The sequence below is a fragment of the Schistocerca serialis genome, chromosome 6, assembly GCF_023864345.2.
Source record: "Schistocerca serialis cubense isolate TAMUIC-IGC-003099 chromosome 6, iqSchSeri2.2, whole genome shotgun sequence".
NCBI lineage: Eukaryota > Metazoa > Arthropoda > Insecta > Orthoptera > Acrididae > Schistocerca > Schistocerca serialis.
Window position 1 is genome coordinate 216,213,100 of NC_064643.1, and position 19,935 is coordinate 216,233,034.

Here is a 19,935-nt window from a genome sequence, read left to right on the forward strand (position 1 = left end):
AGCCATTTGTTGTTAAAAGCATCAAGACGTGGTGTGCGAGGCTTAAGGAAAGAGGGAGCGTCTAAGATCTCTCTGGAACAGGCACGTCTCGACATAGTGTGCAACCTATTCACACGGTGACAGATGTCGTCGCGAGAAGCGTCAAGAAGCCAGTGGGTAAATGCTCATGTCAGCTGCAGATTACGAAGACACCAATGCACCGCACCTTACATAAACAATTTCTTTTCCGTGAGTGCGAAGTCCAGACCGTGTAGTCTCCCAAACGAACGGATTACAGTGCTCGTTATGAAATTGCTGTTGCCATGCTGGCTGAGACTGAAGAAGATGATGACTATCGACAACGTGTCTTCTTCTCACACGAGGCCACATTTTACTTGAATGGTGCTGTCAGCCCTCACATTGCTAGGATCTGGGGGTCCAAGAATCCCCAAGCTGTCTTCCAGATCGTCAGAGTCAGCCCGAAGCCCGACGTTTGGTGCGCTCTTATGCACAGTAAAGTCATAGGACCTCTTTCCCTCAGTGAAATGACAATCACAGCCAATACCTATCTTGATATTTTCCGGTCATTTGATTCACTGATTCAGGACATCCCGGACTTAATTTTCCAACAAGATGGTGCGGCACCTAATTGCTGGTTAGATGTTCGTGTCTATTTCGATGCAGCATTTCCGGGAAGATGAATCGGGCGTTGTGATCCCATCATCTGGTCTCCACGATCACCGGATATGACATCATCGGATTTCTTCTTTTGGGGTTACGTCAAGAACCAGGTTTACCGCCGGCCGGAGTGGCCGTGCGGTTCTAGGCGCTGCAGTCTGGAACCGAGCGACCGCTACGGTCGCAGGTTCGAATCCTGCCTCGGGCATGGATGTATGTTATGTCCTTAGGTTAGTTAGGTTTAATTAGTTCTAAGTTATAGGTGAATGATGACCTCAGAAGTTAAGTCGCATAATGCTCAGAGCCATTTTAACCATTTGAACCAGGTTTACCAAACTCCAGCGAACGACATCGCACCATTACAGCGCAGTATTACTAACATCATAGCACCCACTCCTCACGAAATGTTGGCCATCACATGGATGGAATTGGAATGCCACACGGATATCCTTAGCGTAACGAAAAACACGCACGTCAACATTTATTTATGGTGTATGTGTATATAAAAACCTGAGTATGTTACCTGCACTTCAAGATAATAGATATGTTTCAGTATATCCATTATGGATGACGAACTGCAGCTGTTGAAACTCGTAATTTATCTGGGTATGAATATGCAATGTGTCGCTTTTTTGGATTTTAGATGCGATTTATTTTTGTACAATTAATTAGTTTTCATGGCACTGAAGGCTCATCATCAGATGGAGGTGTTACAGGGGCATTATACCGTGGACCGTGTGTAGCTAGAAGCTGTGGCGATTGTGGTTGGCAAAAACGATGGAAATTTAGTAATCGGTAACGAAAGGTTTATGAAATGATGTTACTTTTTGGCTACTTACAGTTCACTGTATTGTGGTATCCACAGCAAATCCATTTCCATAATGTATATTATTAGAGCGTACACGCAAATATACACAGTATTTAGCTCAATTTGGTTTCACACTTATTTACAGAATGGAAACACTGCATGTAAATATAAAGAACATGTATCCAACAGACATAGAACTTCGCTACATCATGATCTTCGGCCTGAGATGCATTGTATTACAAAATAAATGTTTATAAGTACAGATAATATATTTAAGTGGATCTTGTTTGCTGCAGGTGTGTTCTTATATTGGCAATATACAAGTAACATGGATCTATTGCATAGATATTCTTTATATTTGCAGCCATTGTTTACATTCTGTGAATAAGTGTGAAACCAGGTGCAGCTAAATACTGTGTATATTTGTGTGTATACATGATAACGTACATTATGTGAACGGATCTTCTATGGATACCACAATGCAGCGCACTGTAACTACCCAAGAACGTAACATCATTTCCGTTTCATAAACGTTTCGTTACAGATTACTAAATTTCCCTCACTTTCACCAACCCTATCACCACAGCGTCTAACTACGCTTGGTCCACGATATAACATGCCTGCAACACCTCCATCTGATGATGAGTCTGCACTGCCACGAAAATTAGTTAATAGCACAAAACTAAGTCGTTATATATTCATCCCCTGATAAATCGCCAATAAAAGATTTGTGTGTGCGTGTCATATTTTCTGTTTTGTGCATATTTGTAATCAGGGAAAGAGTTCTGAGACACGCTGTATTGCGTTAAAAACGCTATTAAGCAGATACTCGTAATGTTTTGACTCTGTGATGTGAAAGATGTTACATTAAACAGCACTTCCTTTTCATTCGCCGTCTTGTTTTCTTTAGATCGCAAAATAACTTTTGAATTCTTTTCTCAGAGATATCTCGTAATCGGTATCGACAGGTCGTGCAAAAGTCTTTAAGTTATCTCTTTGTGAGGCAGCGGCAGTAGAGCGTTTCACCTTTGGTGGGTCCGCCGGTCAGCCGTTAGGCGGTTATCTTGGACCATGCAGCAGACATTAAAATTACTCTTTTGTTATGGACGTAGAGTACATGAGTTGGAAGCTGTTCAGAGGCGGCGGTTCCTGTATTACAGTTTTTGCAGTGGTTATTAATACCGAATTTTACGGGTAATGAGACGGCTCGGACTAAAAGATGCACCTTAAATTTTAAGAAATTTTTGAGAAAATAAAATTTTTTCCATTCTTATCATTAGATTGCGAAGCCAAAAAATTTTCGTTTATAAAAACGAACTGATCTTTAAAATCCTTGAAAATTGTCATCTGAACTTTCTTCTTTATCTTCATCGTCATCGTCATATATAGGACGGTCTTCACTGCCATCGAGAGCGTTACTTATGCAGCACTTCTCGAAAGATTTAAAAATAATGTCTTCTCTCACTCTAGACCACGACTGTTTTATCCACTGATACACCTGATTGATCTTATGTCGTTTTAAAGTTCACTTCGTCCTGAATTCACGTTGGGTTTCATCCATCATCCATTTGTTCCATACCTCTCTCATATACGCTTTAAATGGTTTATTTATCGAGACATCAAGAAGTTGCAATTGTGGATTACGTTCTCCCGGAATAACAGCAAGCTCTGTATTTCCATGTCTCAGTTTCTCTTTCACAGAATTTTTCAAATGACCGCTAAAGTAATCTAGCACAAGAAGAGACTTCATCTTCAGTAAAGCACCTTTACTTCTCTCCCACTCTATGTTAATTCATAATTTCATACCATCCTCGTCCATTTACGTGAACAACAGCACCTGGTGGTACTGCAAGAGGTCTTGGCATTGTTTTGCGATTGAAAATGATCATACCGTCAACACAGCATGAAAGGACAACAAAGTAGTGCATTTTTTCCATGTCCACTTGTTTTTATAGTTACAGTTTTAGCAACTACAGGGCAACAGTTGTGTTACTCGGCACATCAAATGTCAGAGGAGTGTTGTCCATGTTCGCTATTTGGCTTAGTTCCATATTGGTTTTGTTAAGATTTTGAAAAATAAAGCGATGTAAAGATAATAATCTCTCTTCATATTCTCGTCGCATTTTCTGAGATATTAGGTTTTGGTTCGCATGCTAAGTCCATGACGCTTCATAAACCAGTAGCACCAACCAGAACCACCTTTACAGTCTGTTCAGTTCCACTGTAGCACTAGCTTACGAGCGCGTATTCGAATCATTTTTGTATTGATTCCTATGCCATTTTGACAGTGTCCTTGAATACAATCCATTTCAATATGTCATGTTCTAGTTTTGGCCATTTTGCATTCTGTTCTCTATTTGCACATTTAGTCTCCCTCGTTTTTTTTTTCAGTTCGTCTTTACTAGCTCGCCAGTCGGGAATGGTTTTTTCTGTTGGTGTAGGGCCGAAATGCTGTTCAGCTGCTCTGTTTCCATGTCATTCTGCGTATGCTATTACTTCCAATTTATAGTCCGCATCATATGAATAGCTGTTTTTTTTTTCATTACAAAACTAGCTACCAAAAAATTATTGTAATGTTACCGATAACACAAATCACTTTCAGTTCAAGTTCGCTGGCATTGTAGACTGCAATAACGCATCATGCGCTAGACAGTATTCTGGGTTTGTGATGGCGGGGCCGGAGAAAGAGTGTTAGCTAGCTTGTGGATCCCCACAACTCATGTTCGTCGCATCGATGCACCGCAGCTGCCATTTGAATCCTATGTTGCCAGAAAGATAGAGATAACTTTCCCACGGCATCGAATATATGGCCATTATTAAGACTGGTGGGATTTTAAATAGAACTCTGGACATTTTTATATTAATCTCGAGTTTAAGACGGACCTAAATTTTGGAGGAAATTTTTCGAATAAACCCGTGCGTCTCATAATCCGTAAAACACGGTACGTATCGTCTAAGATATTTAACTTGGGTGATATTAGTATTTCACATTTAAATTGCTATCATTTCGCATGCTGACTTGGTGATGAGTTGCGAGTGTGGTCTTGCAATTAGTCGCGTGGTACTACAGAGGCTTCGAGATCGATCACTACTAGTCAGTTGGAAGCTAATTACAGAACCGTGTCATAATTATTCAGTCTAATGCATTGTGGACTTAGTTCCGTCATTGTCTCTCGCACTTCAGATTGTTGAATGCATTATTGGAAAACATGTACAGAAAGCTTGTGTTACTGTGATTGCTGGAAATTCATGTTCAAGTGCATTGTAAGGCCCACTTGGTGTATATTTACTGCTTGATTATTTTGACGTTAATACAGAGTATCAGTTCATTATTGTTGTTACTCGTTTATGCTCTCGTAATGTTGATACACATATTACGCGATGCCATCTTGGACACGGCTGTTAGCAACATTCCCTTTGTCAACTCAGTGATCATTTACGATACAGATCATAAAATAATTCATATACAGTCTCTCTCAAGGTTTACTGATAAATATCCCGCTGTCTGCATGTACAATGTACAGATTGCGAAAGATAAGTTTCGTCGATGACGCAGGGATGAAAATTTGCTGGGCAGATTTATATAATGTATAAATTGATATTTCCATGCAACGATTTGTTCAGGAGGGCTACAGCTTTCACAATAGTGCGTGCACAATTATTTTGTTCTTGAACTACATTATTATTCAATTGCTGGTGAGGTGTTATCTCCGCTAGACCCTTTTCAGATAAAATTTTTGTGATTACGTTCAAGGGCATCAGTCCATGGCACTGTGCATAGCCACCTGCGTACCACATTTGATATCAGTTTCACGTTGTGCGTTTTTTCTGTAAGTGTATACTGCAGTGATTAGTTCTTTTGCTTACTTCGTAGTCAGATAACATTTACAAAATTCATTATTGGACCACAAAACAAGCCATAGCTACAGTAAATTAGCACGTAGCCTATCTACTCGTGTTAGTATACCAGCTCCTAACACAGTTCTTAACATACTTACAAGTGTATGTATTGCTAATGCTAAGGAGCGAGATGAAACGGGAGGAGCACGTAAAATTAGTAACAGGTAAGCCAAATAGAAGGTCTGTGGGAAAGGACAGTTGATGCTTAAAATAAATCGCTTACAAGACGCTGACGTGGCAAATTCACAGTCCTCGTCAAACAGACACGATAGAAGAAGAAGTCGAATGAATTCAGAGACACGCCGCTGGGTTCGTATCTGGACGGTATGGTCCACAGGATAGCGCAAGGGAGGCGCTCGCATAACTTAGATGGCGGTCTAAGAGACGCTATGTTGTTCACGTGATACCTTATTGGGTAAATTTTAAGAAGACTGTACGACAGTTATGCTGCCGCTATCGTATACCTCATATACATCCAGAGAATGAGAGAAGAGAGAACAGGGCTCCTAAAGGGGCATGTAGTCATTTTTCCGTAGAATGAAACTTGAAAGCAAAAAAGCTGCTAATGGCTGCTGCGAAATTCGGCGCGCTACTCAGTGTACAGAGTGTGGGACATATGTTTAGGAACTGATTTCGATTCTGAAACTAAGAACGACGACATCCCTTCAATTGTGGGGTGACGTGTAAATCAATCAGGAATCTGCAATGAATGAAACATGGCATTTATCATAAGCAGGATGAATTAGCAGGTGGAACATTCATAGTAAGTGTCGGTATATCACCAGAACCGTCCACCTCTGTAGCGTAGCGGTGGCGTTACCGCCTACCACGCAGGGGGTCCGGGTTCGATTCTGAAGACAGCAGTTTTGGACCCAAGCAATGAAGGAATGGAACTAACCGACATCAAGTCCAAAGCAATGGCATTGTATGTCAAACGAACGTGGAGCACAATGTGTAACGATTCAGGATGTATTACAGCAAAACTATACGACATTGTCAGGACAGAAAGTAAAATACGTTTTAAACTAAAACATATTAGGGAATATTATCTTGAACTAAGCTATCTCAGCAAAAAGCTTTTAAACTCCAAAAATGTAACAGCGAAGGCGATTTTAGCTGAAAGACGGAAACACGAAAGGAAAAATAGCATAGAAACAAAATATGCTGGAATAGCATGGAATGTAGTCTGGAAAAACATCAGTAGTGATGTTCTTTCGTCTGACGTGAGAAGAGCGTGATGCAAGGTAGTCAATAACATCATCAGCACTAATGGGCGTCTCTTTGCCATCGGTTTAAGTGACACTAACCTCTGCAGCAAATGCAACCTCGTTGATAGTGAGCCTCATCGTCACACATTTGGAGATCGGATTAATAACTGGAGGTGGACCAGAGAGAAAACTGCTCAAATAACAAGAACTTCACCAAACAATGTACCGACTAACATTTTCTTCAGACCAGAAGAAAGTTACTACCCTCAGGCAAAAAATAACGCAGTGATTTGGTTAATGGGCAAATATGCAAGTAATATTTTTAACAATATTGGGAGCGATGAACATATTGAATACACGATGTATATGGAAAATGAATTCGATAAAACACTTAAGTATCAGAATCACAATAAGAAATATGGTAGCATGCTCCGAATTGTCTTCAACAGAATCGGTATAGGCTAGAAACACGTAGATTCCTCGTGGAGAGGGGATGGGTTGTGCCTCGTTCCCGACCCTAACCTCACCTGCAAGTCACACATGAAAAATAAATCAATAGTACAGCAGAATACAATAATATCACGGCGAACATCTGGGGTCTGTTATAAAGGAAGCTCTTGAACTCCCTATGGATGCGTTTGGAAGGCTGGAACTGACAAAAATAACAAGGCAGTGAAGTAGTTTGTGATGTCTCTGTTCAGGACTGCTCTTCTCTCCACGTAATTTACCCTGGAAGGAACACACATCAGCCCGCATCTCGTGGTCGTGCGGTAGCGTCCTCGCTTCCCACGCCCGGGTTCCCGGGTTCGATTCCCGGCGGGGTCAGGGATTTTCTCTGCCTCGTTATGGCTGGGTGTTGTGTGCTGTCCTTAGGTTAGTTAGGTTTAAGTAGTTCTAAGTTCTAGGGGACTGATGACCATAGATGTTAAGTCCCATAGTGCTCAGAGCCATTTGAACCATTTGAACACACATCAAGGATTTACTGAATGATTAATTTGGGTATGGGAAATGATGATGACGAACCTCAGGCTGCAGAAGAAGAAAATGTGCATGCTGAACTGCCACCAGTTGGAGGTGACAGTGAAGGTTCTAAATGTGTGCTACTGCTAAAGACTGCACATCATTCCTCATTCTTCGATTGCTGTAACTTATGACTGAATTATCTGTCACCTTATTTATATCATTTTATTGTAAGCTATCCATTTCCGTTACTGTTTTTGTGGGGAAAAAAATTCCCAGCAGGTACTGTGTGTTGTGTCCTTCTTCATCATTTTCATCCTCATTGATTGGCAAGTCGCCGATGTGGCGTCAACTAAAGAGAAATGGGGCCTCCCAGCCAACAATGCCATACGATCATTTTTTCCATACCAGAACTAATTGGAGCTAAACTGCTAAACTTTAGTAATGTGATTGTCAATCAGCTGGGCCATGGAGATTGAACACCATAAGCAATGTAATATATGCGGTTCTGTCACATTAAAGTGACCACCGTGTATGTTCGACGTCAACGTGCAATAACTACTCACAGTGTTGGCACCACCAACAGTGGAAAGCGTGTCGGGGGGAGGTGGGGGGGGGGGGGGGGGGGGGGGGGAAACAATGCAGTTGTCGTCGTAATTCGGGAACGGAGCGAATTATCTGACGTCCAAAAGGGCATAATCGTTGGCTTTGGGACAAGGATGGAAGCAATTCCAAACCGGCTAAGTCTATGAACTGTTCGCATGCCGCCATGATTTAAGTATAACTTGCATGGCAAAATGGCTCTATCCAAAATTGGGGTCGAGGCAACTGTGGTGCACCTCAGGCCATAGATGACAGGGGAGAACGACGGCTGCAGAGATGTGTAGGCGCGAATAGACGTGCAGATGGACTACCCACAGTGTCTCCTCAAAGACCGTTCAGCGAACTTTGTTGCATATGGGCCCCTGTAGCAGGCACCTGGTTCATGCACCTATGCTGACTGACGTCCTTCAGCAAAGGAGGCTGGAATTTGCACGCCAGTACCGCAACTGGACGTCCATTGAATCACGTTTTCTACTCCACAGGACAGATGGGAGTTGGCGTGTACGGTGTGAAACGTCTGAAAGCAAACAGTCTGCAACAACCGTCTGAAGGATCCATGCTGGAACAAGTGGCGTTATGATCTGGGGGATGTTTTTGTGGCATTCCTTGAGTGATCTTGTCATTCTAGAAGGGACAGTGGGTCAACGCAAGTATATATATATATATCCTTGGAGACCATGTCCACCCATACATGTAGATTGTTATTCCTCGGCACAAAACATCTACTAGCAGGACAGTGCAACTTGTCACACAGCTTCCAGTGTATGTGCGTGGCTCGAAGACCACCAGAATGAATGAGATGTTCACTCTGTAGCGGAGTTTGCGCTGATATGAAACTTTCTGGCAGATTAAAACTGTGTGCCGGACCGAGACTCGAACTCTGGACCTTTGCTTTTCTCGGGCAAGTGCTCTACCAACTGAGCTACCTAAGCACGACTCACGCCTCGTCCTCACAGCTTTACTTATATCCTTTCTTTCAGGAGTGCTAGTTCTGCAAGGTTCGCAGGAGAGGTTCTGTAAAGTCTGGAAGGTAGGAGACGAGGTACTGGCAGAAGTAAAACTGTGAAGAAGGGGCGTGAGTCGTGCTTGGGTAGCTCAGTTGGTAGAGCACTTGCTCGCGAAAGGCAAAGGTCCCGAGTTCGAGTCTCGGTCTGGCACACAGTTTTAATCTGCCAGGAAGTTTCACCACCAGAATGAGTTTACGGTGCTTCCCTGGCTACCAAACCCTCCGCATTTAAACCCAATTGAGAATCTGTGGGACCACCTCGATCGGGCTATTTACACCATGGATCCTCAACCGAGGCACCTAGTGCAGCTGATCACTGCACTGGAATCGGCTTGGTTCCACATCCCTAACGGTACCTTCCAGAACCTCAATAAGTCTCTTCCTGCACGTCTCGCAACGGCCAGGCCTGCAAAAAGTGATTACTCAAGCATCTGACAGGTGGTCACATTGATGTCAGTTGACAGTGTAATTCGAGAGGCAGTGAAGGTATTTACATTCCCCAAAAGCTTGCGAAAAGGAAAGTGCACAAATTTCAGAGTATTAAAATAAATATGCCTGTGGATTGTATGGTTCAAATCTACCCGGAATCATTCGTACTAAGAAACTTAACCCTCAGGAGAAATGGAAATTACTTAGATCGTTTGTTTGTCATTCAGTCTTACATAGTTTTACAAATTAGTTACGTTGCACAGAAATTTGTCACTGCGAAGCACTTACATTCTACATTCACCGTTTAATCACTTGAATCCGCTCACCTCGAACATCATTTTTAGCTTTCCAGAGGTGAACGCCGGGGTGAGCTTGGAGCGCAGCCTCTTCCACTTGCTGCCGTTGAGAAACAGCAGGTGCTGGTTCAGCGGCTCGCTGTCATCGAACGGTATGCACCTGTCCTGGAATGCGTCGAAGTCCTTGACCAGAATGTCGCGAATGAGATCGGGGTCCATCACCAGAAGAGCCGGCGTATGCAGCGCGTAAATGCCAAGGAAGCGCTCGTCTGTGGCAACACAAAACAGTTTTGAGAAAACGTTGAGTTGTAGTTCCCTGTACCGTGGTGATTAGACGCTGCAGGCAAGCTGTAACACTTCTTGATGTTATTTTAAACAGTCTTGTCCCAGGGGCAGCTCAGTACCAAAGTGAATCTGCGTCCCTGGCAGAATAGCGAACCCCCCCCCCCCCCCCCCCCCCGCGCCCCCCGTCCTACCACTTTCACCACCGTTCCTGTTTCCAATTTTTTCTCCGTAGATTTAGAAAATTTTATAATTTTATAAGTGAGTTTAAGAAAAATGAAGCAATAGTGCAACTGTTACTTAAACTACGTTGTGGGAAACAAATTACAAATTTTACAAACTGTCTAAAAAATTGAAGTAGCACATAATCTGTATCTTATTGTTTACTGGCTGATAACCTGGTGTTGCCTGGGTAAGTATTTTCACACATCAGAAAAGGTTTTGCATCAGAACTCATGAAGATAGGCGTTGACTGTGGATATTGTATCACAGACACAGTCCCTTTGACTATTCAGAGATGTCAGTAAAGCCGCCCAAAGATATAAACAATTATGCATGAGCAGCGCCCATTAGACGGAGGGGGTTCGACAGCCGATCAGTTCCAATCATTCCACCAGGAAGGAGGTACATGGCCCGTGTTACCTATAGTTCAACCATGCCTAGACGGTCAATACCGCGTTCGATCGCGTCCTCATTGTTACTTTGTGCCAGAAAGGGCTCTCATCAAGGGAAGTGTCCACTCGTCTTGGAGTGAACCAAAGCGATGTTGTTCGGACATGGAGGAGATACTGAGAGACAGGAACTGTCGATGACATGCCTCGCTCAGAGCGCCCAAGGGCTACTACTGCAGTGGATGACCGCTACCTACGGATTATGGCTCGGAGGAACCCTAACAGCAACACCACCATGTCGAATAATGCTTTTCGTGCACCCACAGGACGTCGTGTTACGACTCAAACTATGCGCAATAGGCTGCACGATGCGCAACACTCCCCACCTCCATGGCGAGGTCCATCTTTGCAACCACGACACCATGCAGCGCGTTACAGATAGGCCGAACAACGCGCCGAACGGACGGCTCAGGACTTGCATCACGTTCTCTTCACCGATGGGTGTCGCATATGCCTTCAACCAGACAATCGTCGGAGACGTGTTTGGAGACAACCCGGTCAGGATGAACGGCTTAAACACACTGTCCAGCGAGTGCAGCAAGGTGGAGGTTCCCTGCTGTTTTGGGGTGTCATTATGTGCGGCTGACGTACGCCGCTGGTGGTCATGGAAGGCGCCGTAACGGCTGCACGATACGTGAATGCCCTCCTCCGATCGATAGTGCAACCATATCGGCAGCATGTTGGCGTGGCATTCGTCTTCATGGACGACCGTTCGCCGCCGCCCCCCCCCCCCCCCATCCGTGCACATCTTGTGAATGACTTCCTTCAGGATAACAACATCGCTCGACTAGAGTGGCCAGCATGTTCTCCAGACATGAACCATATCGAACATGCCTGGGAGAGGTTGAAAAGGGCTGTTTATGGACGACGTGACCCACCAACCACTCTGAGGGATCTACGCCGAATCGCCGATGAGGAGTAGGACAATCTTCATGAACTTGTGAATAGTGTGCCACAATAAATACGGGCATGCATCAATGCAAGAGGATGTGCTACTGGGTATTAGAGGTACCGGTGTGTACAGCAATCTGGACCACAACCCCTAAAGGTCTCGCTGCATGGTGGTACAATATGCAATGTGGTTTTCATGAGCAATAAAAATGGCGGAAATGGTGTTTATGTTGATCTCTATTCCAATTCCGGAACTCTCGGAACCGAGGTGGTGCAAAACTTTTCTTGATGTGTGTATTTCAATTCTAGTAGACCATCTCCTCCTTCCCCCTCTCTATCTCCTCAGCCCCCCTTCATTTGGTGAACATATTGGTGCAGGATTCACGCCGATGTGCGACAGTGCATGACCCCCATCGTCACAAACTTGTGAAGTGAAGACCTTCCTAGTGGAGCACACAAACAGTCGGATGGAATGGCCCCCATATTCTCCAGACCTTATCTGCATTGAAAATGCGTGGACCATACTAAAACGAGCGACTGGCTATCGTCCTGTCACACCAGAGACTACACAGAGGCCGCTGTGGAGGGATTAGCAATAGCCCATAGGCTAATCTAGACAACTTGGTAAAGAGTATAGCTCACAGCATTCTTAAGTGTCTCCAGTTACGAGTAGTGCCAAATTATTCACAAAACAATGTGTTATGCAAGATGACAGTGAGGAGAAGCTGCAGCGTTTGCAGAGGAACCTTTGGTAAGGATTTATGAAAGGGGAAATGTTTTTATCTTCTTTATTTGTGTCCTGTTGCGATTGTATCTGATAGAACGAAACAAGTTTTGTTTCCTACTACGTCCAGTATTAACAATAAAGAAATATGCGACATTTAGTTTGATCACTGTAGGTCGCACTCTAACATGTAACTGGCCGCGGGGAGTAGCCCGCGGTCTGGGGCGCCTTGTCACGGTTCGCGCGGCTCCCCCGTCGGAGGTTCGAGTCCTCCCTCGGGGCTGTGTGTGTGTGTGTGTGTGTGTGTGTGTGTGTGTGTGTTGTCCTTAGTGTAAGTTAGTTTAAGTTAGGTTAAGAACTGTGTAAGCTTAGGGACCGATGACCTCAGCAGTTTGGTCCAATAAGATCTTAACACAAATTTCAAAATTTCTAACATGTAACTCATATCCAGAATATACAAAACAGAAACTAAAATCCTACAATGCTATTTTGACGAAACTATCTGGAACGGCATGGGGTTGTGGAGCGAGCACGTGGAGGAATTCGGCACTAGCGCTTGTCCACAGAGTGTCTGAATACTGTGTCACCAGTCTGGATGAGAAGTGCACACGTGGCTATAGTGGACGTCGAATTGAAGAAGACAATGCTGATGATCTCGGAACATTCAGGGCCACCTCCTGTGCCTGGCTCCCCGTCCTAGCAAATATTGAGCCTCCTGAAACTATGCAATCACAGATAGCCACAAGATCATACAGCAAAATCCTAGACAACACAGAACTCCCCATATACCTAGCACCTATAGAAATCCAAGTCATCTTTATGGAAAATCGTCGAAGAACTGCAAGGCTGCACTCGAAAACGGCTTGGAAAGAACTATGGGCTGTAAGTGGACACAGGAACCGAAAATTGTTGAACGACCCCAACTAGAAGGTCGATGGATATAGCCACCCGAGGAAATTGTGGACAACTCTGAATCTTGTCAGGACGAGTGTTGGTAGGCGCAAGCAACTAATGAACAAATGGAGCCTATCAGACAATCCTGAATATGAGTGGGCAGAAATCCAGTCAGAGGACCATTTACTTCTGTGTGAAGTGCATGGCTATGAGGGTGATCTGATGAACATACACAGACTCTCGGACTCAGCCACAGAGTGTCACAAGAATATTTGTAATATTATACAGCATTATAAGAATATATGTAAAGAATATTTTAACTCCGTACAGAGCTAACAGAATATTTAATTAATACATTATCTGATGAATGGCTTTCTAAATACCGAACGGGCAAGTAAGCAAATAAACCACTGTAGATGAAACATGGGTTCATCATTCTGAATCAGAGGAAAAACGCTAGAGCATGGAATGGAAATGTCTCGGAATGCCAGCCAAAATAAAATGCACGAGTCAACCCTCTACGGGAAAAATGGTGCTAACAGTTTTTTGGAATGTCCACCGAACAATTTTGGGAACACTTATTAGGAAAAAGTGTCAGGAGAAAACACCCGACCTGCAAATCGAAAAACGCACCGAGGTCTGTAGTCGAACGGCATTTTTTTCATTTATTTGGTCCAATTAAAGATGTTTTAAGAGACCATCGATTCACCTGTGATGAAGAAGTGTTTCAAAATTGATTTCATTCTTGGTGTGTGTATAAGCGACATCAGCGCAGTAACTACGGTGGCTTCTGGAATTAACAGATGTAAACAACAGATACGCATTCGACCAGTCAGTTGTGGGCAAGCAGTGTTAAGCACAGGATGTGATGTGTGGCCATAGTGTGCCAACGTTGTTGCATCACAAATCGCTGCAGAACATCTCTAAATTAAGTGTTCGAGACATCCTCCAGAACGTTCTGAAAAAGAAAAAAGCGTGTGCAAAGTTTGCACACAGACTGTGACTCCCAAACAAAAACGACAACGCGAAACCTGCTGCAACGTCATTGAAATGAAAAACGGCGGTTATAGGCGCTACATTCTGGAACCGCGCGACCGCTACGGTCGCAGGTTCGAATCCTGACTCGGGAATGGATGTGTGTGATGTCCTTAGGTTAGTTAGGTTCAAGTAGTTGTAAGTTCTAGGGGATTGATTACCTCAAAAGTTAAGTCCCATAGTGCTCAGAGTCATTTGAACCATTTTTGAAAAACGCGGACAGTTTTTTCTGGAAAATTTCATCACGGGTGAGGAAACTTGGTGTTACCAATACGAACCTACCACAAAACGACAAAGTGCTTAATGAGTCCCCGATGGTTGGCCAAAACCGAGGAAGGTGCGAATGTGACGAAAGTTGAACACCATCCCAAAGAAGAACACTTTCAACTGTTTCGGGTGGTTGTATTAAATAAGATGCAGGGGAGACTACATAGAACACCTGAAGCATTAAAACTGTCATCTTAACTTTTCTCTAGTTTTTACTAACCCAGTGTCGAATTTTTTTGGACTGATGGGATACGTGGCTCGCCATGCAACCGAAGATTTTAATTGAATGTATTGGAGAGCTTACACAACTTGGGACAAACTGCGCTGCAAAGCAGGGTTAACATGTTTATAAATGATGTTATTGTAAATTTTTCACTGTTATTGTAATGAACTAGAAAAATGTTCCGCAGATAGTCTTGATGTGTTCTCGTATACGCACACGACAGTTACAATTCATGTAGATAAACATTCATTTGAAAAGTTTATTACGAAAATTGAAAAACTTATGTAACACTTAAGTGACACTGAATTACTGTATTACAAAGCGAGAGGTGGTCGTAACCATATGTAAGGGAAAATAGTACAAAAGTTTATTACATACCTCGGTATCGTTCGTAGATTTCGTGTATTTTAAACTCTACTCGCATCTTTCCCAGAATGGTCTCCTTCCCGATACTCCCGTATGGGAAGACGGCCTCGGCGTACGGCACGCCCCTCTGTCTCCAGTAGGTGTACCAGTAGAGGAACCAGAGGTAGAACGCGGCGAACAGCACGAAAACCGCGAGCACTGCCTCGCTCCACCACGACTCCAGCAGCATTGCCATGGCGACGGCGCTAGCAGCGGCGGCCACAGGTGAAATCACCCTGGAGACCACGGCCTGAGAGTGCCAGAGACGATGTGACCATCGTGAACAGGAAACGCATTGAATCCGATCGTCTTATATATTGTTTCGTAAGATATTTCATCACACCCAACACATTAATCTTCATCTCATTCATCATAGTCATTTCAAACACGAACTGAATAAAATTAGAAATTCACCTCTCACAAAACATGTGGAACGTTACAGGATCGCACAGACCGATAATGTAGCAGATAGCAGCAAAATTTGGCTGACGACCAATGGGGGAAAACGGTGTTTCGCGAATGGTAGAAAACGTAGATACCATTCACTGACACATGATGAACCCTACTGTATGGGAAGCGCACAGCAGGTTCAGTTTCGAAAAGAAACTGTGAACGGCAAAAAAGGAAAAAATATCTGCATTACCACCAGCATATATGAAGGGTTTATTTCAATAGTGGTGCAAGTCCATTACCTCCACTTTTCTGTCTATAATTCTTCTAAAATTAATGATCCAAACAAACAGAAAGAAAGGTTCATCTCTAGCAAGAAGCCATATGCTTGATTATTTCTGGTGTCTCAAATGCAGATTGTTCAGCGCTCATTTAACTTTAGGACTCTGTATCTCAAAATGAACAAAAATGGACTTGTACCACTATTGAAATAAGCCCTTCATATGCTGACATGGTTAAGTTTAGTTTGAATGGGTGTAGCACACGAAAGATTAAGCCTCACGAAGTAGGAAAAAAATTGACTCTGAAATAAAAAGAAAACAATAGTGAAAATACACTGAGATGACAAAAATGATGGGACACCTCCTAATCTCGTTTCGGACCTCCTTTTGCCCGGCGAAGTGCAGCAGCTTGACGTGGAATGGGCTCAATAAGTCGTTGGAAGTCCCGTACAGAAAGACTGCGCCATGCTGCCTCTACAGCCGTCCATAACTGCGAAACTGTTGCTGATGCACGAGTTTGTGCAGAAAATTACCTCTCGATTATGTCTCATAAATGTTCGACAGGATTCATGTCGGGCGATCTGGATGGCCAAATCATTCAGTCGAATTGTCCGGAATGTTCTTCGAACCGCTAGTGAACAATTGTGGCCCAGTGAGATGGAGCATAGTCATTCCACCGTTGTTTGGGAACATGAAGTCCATTAATGACGGCACATGGTTTCCCAGTAACCGAACATAACCATTTCCAGTCAATGATCTGTTCAGTTGGACCAGAGGACCCGTCCATTTCATGGCAACACAGCTCGCACCACTACGGAGCCACAAGCACCTTGCACCATGCCTTGTTAATAACTTATGTCCATGGCCTCATGGGATCGGGGCTACACTCGACCCTGCAATCACCTTTTACCAACTGAAAGCTGAACTCATCTGACGAGGCCACGGTTGTCCAGTCGTCTAGGGTCTGAAAGATGTAGTCACAAGCCAAGGAGAGGTGATGGAGATGATGTCGTGCTGTTAGCAAAGGCACTCGCGTCGGTCGTCTGCTGTCACAGCCCATTAGTGCCAAATTTTGCATTACTGTCCTAACGGATACGTTCGTCGTACGTTCCACATTGATTGCTGCGGTTATTTCACGCAGTGTTGCTTGTATGTTAGCACTGACAGTTCTACCCAAACGCTGCTGCTCTCGGTCGTTAAGTGAAGGCCTTTGGTCAATGCGTTGTCCTTGGTGGGAGATAATGCCTGAAATCTGGTATTCTTGGCACACTCATTACACTGTTCATCTTGGAATATTGAATTCCGTAACGAATTCCGAAGCGGAATGTCTCATGTTTGTAGCTCCCATTACCATTCCGCGTTCAGAGTCTGTTAATTCGTGTCATGCGGCCATAATCACTTCGGAAGTGTTTTTACATGAATCACCTAAGTACAAATGACACCTCCACCAACGCAGTGACCTTTTATACCTTGTGTGGGCGATATTACCGCCATCTGTGTATGTACATATCGCCATCTTATGACTTTTGTTACCTCAGTGTAAAGGCAGTCTGTTTGAAAATTGCATATCTTTGCACATCTGTTAAATCTTAATCTTGTGCTACTTCATATTTCTTCAGGTGTAAGGCATTTGCTTGTTATGTCCTCTTTTCGTGTGCCAGTATTGGCTGCTGTTAGTTTCTAATCGATTTCTCCACCTCTTTCTTGGTGTATCTGTTGACTTCTTCCCCATTGATCGATAATCCACTATTATTTTGTGCATTCTACTTTCACTTATTCATTTGACAGGGTCACTTCATTGATTTCTATATTCCTTGATCTGTTCAGTTAATACTTTTAGGTCCTGGTTCTTGTCTGTTTGATGTAGTCTTTATACTATCAAATAATCTAGCAGGTGCTCTTCTCAAAAAACTTAGTGCCGCAGTTTGCATTCTTTGTTCATTTCCAGCTGTTATAGTCCAGTGTTCTCTATGTGGTCCCAGCAACGTAACTAAATCTTTCAATTTTCTTGGTATTTCTTTCTCGTTTGTGGAGGAGATGCCATTTCCCAAGAAGTCGAGTTCTTCTACTCTGCCTTCTAGCTGTTTATTACAGTTTTCTTTGGGGCCAGGTCTTGGCCTTTAAAAGCTGTGATTTTTGTTTCTTGAATCGAAACGATTTAGTTCTAGTTCTTGCCAGTTATATTTAATTTATAAATCGCTTCTGGAAGGCTGCCCTCAGTCAGATACAAATTTGGTCTTCGCCAAAAAGTGTTATTATCTAATTTCGTCGGTTAATGTTATAAATGTGGAAAACTTTCTTTTTTTTGCCATTGTTTCGTCACATTGTAAGTGGGCTGCTTCTGTGTTGGCAGCGTTGTGTAGCGCTTTGCATTGGATCTCTGACTGCGCTTTCTTTGTAAGAGACTCTGTGGCTTGTTGGACTCGCTGGAAGTTAGTCGCCAGCAGTGATGGAAGTACTGTTGGGCATTTGGAGGTGAACAGCCAGCAGTGATGGATGTTAGATGTGAGAAGTTAGCATGGATGGAGGGTAGAGGTCTGAAGTGTTAGCGTAGGCGGTAGTTGGTTTGCAACAAAATCTTTCCTTTGCTAACCACATGGCTTTAGTAGTTAGAATCTTTTATTTAGCTGGCAGTTTTGACGCTCGCTGTACTGCAGTAGTTCGCGCAATGAAGATTTTTGTGGGGTAAGTGCTTAATGAAATGTATACGTTGTCAGGACTGCTTCTTATTCATGGCCATTTCTTTGTATTAATTATTTGAAGTCAGGTTGTAATTTATTTATTTATTTATTTATTTTGTTTTGTTTTGAGCAGTCAGATTGCGTTGCGCTAGAATATTGTGAGTCAGTGTTGACACGATAAGAAAAAAAAGGGGAAGTAGGCTCAGCACGTTCAGTTTTACTCACCTGTTTCAGAATCAAATAACGTTGATGCACACATTTAAGTAAAGAAGTTTCAACATCATCAAGACAAAGCACTGGAGACAAACTGAATCCTTGCCGTAAGCCTAGATTTGTCATTATAACATGCTCCTTTCCGGCAATGACGATTGTTGAGTTTTGCTACATTTGTGGGATTACTCTTTTTAAATATCTAGGATTTCCCAAAACATTGTGCTCTCTACATTATTAAAGCCTTTTATGTCGTCAGTGAACTGAAGGTGTGTTTCTCTGTTAAATTCTACATGCTCTGTGATTATTTATCTAATGACAAATGTTTTTTTCTCAGCAGGACCTACTCTTCCTGAACCGAGCTTGTTCTTTCAACAAGATATTTGCGAAACTTACTGCGAATCTGTGATATTATCCTAGAAAATGTTGAACATCCAGTGTTGAGTAGAGAAGTGCCCATATAATTCTCATAGCGTTTCTGTCTCCTTTCTTAAGTATAGTCGTTACTATGGCTAATTTCCATGTGTTCGGCATGTCTTTCTTTGTCCAGAATTTGTTGATGAAGTGAAGGAATTTTGTCATTTCATTCTGTTCACACTTTATTGTTCCTTCCCTTCAGGTGTCACAAGCTGTACTCTTTCGTCCTAATTTTTTATAGTAATCCACATCTGCTAATAGTTCGCATTCAGTACCTTCTTGCTCTACCCTGAGCGTTATAATACGCTATCTGATGAAAAGTATCCGGACATTCGTGTTCAATACGGTACTGAACACTATATGTCGCGGGAGGCTGCCCGTCCGGTATAAAAGGAGGCGTAGAGTATTGTATTGTGTTGTGTTGTGTTGTCAGTACGGCAGCAGCAACAGTACAATGGTTCGTAAGGTTGAGCTCAGTCACTTAGAACGTGGAATACTCATTAGAAGTTATATGAGTAACAAATCCATCAACGACATTTCCACCCTTCTAATGCCGCCCTAGTCGACGGTTGGAAATGTGATTATTAAGTGGACACGCTAAGATACATCCACAGCCAAGACAAGAGCAGACAGACCTCACACACTGATGGACAGGGACCGTTGAACATTGCGGTGGGTGGTTGTAAAAAGCTGCATG

At 43.2% G+C, this 19,935-nt stretch overlaps 1 protein-coding gene across 1 annotated transcript in view; it reads right to left on the minus strand.

Moving 5' to 3' along the window:
* LOC126484769 (probable cytochrome P450 6a13) overlaps positions 1 to 15,455 on the minus strand; it is a 40,421-nt gene extending 24,966 nt beyond the window's left edge. Inside the window, exons 1-2 of the mRNA XM_050108366.1 lie at positions 15,233 to 15,455; positions 9,898 to 10,136 (exon numbers count right to left, since the gene is read on the minus strand). Of these exons, the coding sequence (XP_049964323.1) occupies positions 9,898 to 10,136; positions 15,233 to 15,455 (462 nt within the window). The remainder of the gene's footprint in view (positions 1 to 9,897; positions 10,137 to 15,232) is intronic.
* Between the last annotated feature and the right edge of the window lie 4,480 nt (positions 15,456 to 19,935).